Raw genomic sequence first — 1,502 nt, forward strand, 5'->3', positions numbered from 1 at the left:
ACCAATCGGCTTGCCCTTTACCGTCAGACCATTTCCATGCACGCACCGCGAATCCTCGCGAATCAGACTCCCAGGCATCTTGCTCTCAGTGCCATCAATGCAGCTGAAGCCTGTGCTCGCCACAATAATGGGGCAGTAGTCCATCATGTCCTCCCGCCTGCCACCAGGCATCTTGTTGTCTTTAGTCATCTTAAAATAACTGTATATCTCGGGAATTTTAGTATGATTCTCAATGACGCACGTTCCCAACGCCTGGCGGTCAGACGTGCACCGTAGTTTTTTGTCAGTGGAATCAGTGCAGAACATGCTGGGGTATGGAGTCTCACCGTTTACAACGCACTTCGTCACCCAAAGAAACTCACACTTGGCGTTCTTCCCCCAGCTCATCGTCTCTGCCTTCGAATAGTCAACACTGTAATACCCCAGGCCCTCGAACGCTGCAAGTGTCAGTCCAGTGTAGTGGCCAGCGCCCACAAGTCCAGCCATCAGCTCGTCCTTCGCGTGGCGCCGCTTCCAGTGGGAACTCAAACCGAATTTCTCCAAACCAGCAATAGGCTCCTCTTTCTCCACAGACTTTCTTCCTTTTTTCTCCCGAGTTGCCGGCAACAACACCATCTCGTCCTCCAGCTCCATACCCTCAGAACTTTTGCATCCATAATGGAGTTCCATCTGCTTCTTCACACTCTTCTTTGAAGCAAGATAGACATACCTCCCACGGAACGGTCTGGAAGATTCCTTCACCGACCCTCTGGCATTCAAGACTGCAACACTGAACCCAAGGGTGTGCGCAATCTCGTGGGCGGCGACGCGGACGGCCTGCGACGTGCGTGCAATATGGCGCGGGCTGTAGTTGATCATGCCAATTAGCGGCCGCCCATCGGTGTGCACCGCGCACATCGTTGCCCACGCAAAGGTACCATCAACAATCGGCGCAGCAGTGGCGTACAGCACCATGTCAGCATCCTTAACACCTTTCGTCTTGTGCTCTTCAGGGATTTCGAGCCGGCCACAAATAGTGTTATCACTGTAATTCGGCATAACGATGGATTTATCCAACGGCTTAACGTTCAAGCGATCCGCGTGCAGCTTCACAGCCTCGGGAATGATCGTGTGATTCAAAATATCCCACTTCTCTTGACTCATGATATCCTCCTTGGTGCAGCTCACGCCTTTCCCCAGCACGTTCAAATACGTATCCCCTACATTCTTGCATCCGGGTCTCTTTACTGAATCCAGCAAGAAAACCTTGATACGGATGGGCATGTAAGTGGAAGTGACTGACGATGAAGTAGTTTGTTGCTCAAGAACCTCGGCTGTTTCCCTCACAGTAGTGCCATGCGCTTCCGCTGCTTCAGCCATTATTCCCATTGACTGCGGCGGTTGCTGCGTTATATCCACAACATCTGGATTATCGGCGGGACGATTAACGTGATCGTAGATGCAGCGGTGGTGCTCCGTCACTGCGAGTGTGCTGCCGGCGCAGTGCACAAGGAGCAGCAGCG

General features: G+C 52.6%; 1 protein-coding gene across 1 annotated transcript; it reads right to left on the bottom strand.

Annotated features, from left to right (window-relative positions):
• Nucleotides 1-1,502, bottom strand: DQ04_20081000 (surface protease GP63; the record flags this gene model as incomplete). Its single annotated transcript, XM_009317888.1, has 1 exon — nt 1-1,502. A coding segment is annotated over one exon (1,502 nt), but the record flags the coding sequence as incomplete, so codon positions are not given.

This window comes from Trypanosoma grayi (assembly GCF_000691245.1).
Source record: "Trypanosoma grayi strain ANR4 Tgr_2008_V1, whole genome shotgun sequence".
In the NCBI taxonomy this organism is placed as follows: domain Eukaryota; phylum Euglenozoa; class Kinetoplastea; order Trypanosomatida; family Trypanosomatidae; genus Trypanosoma; species Trypanosoma grayi.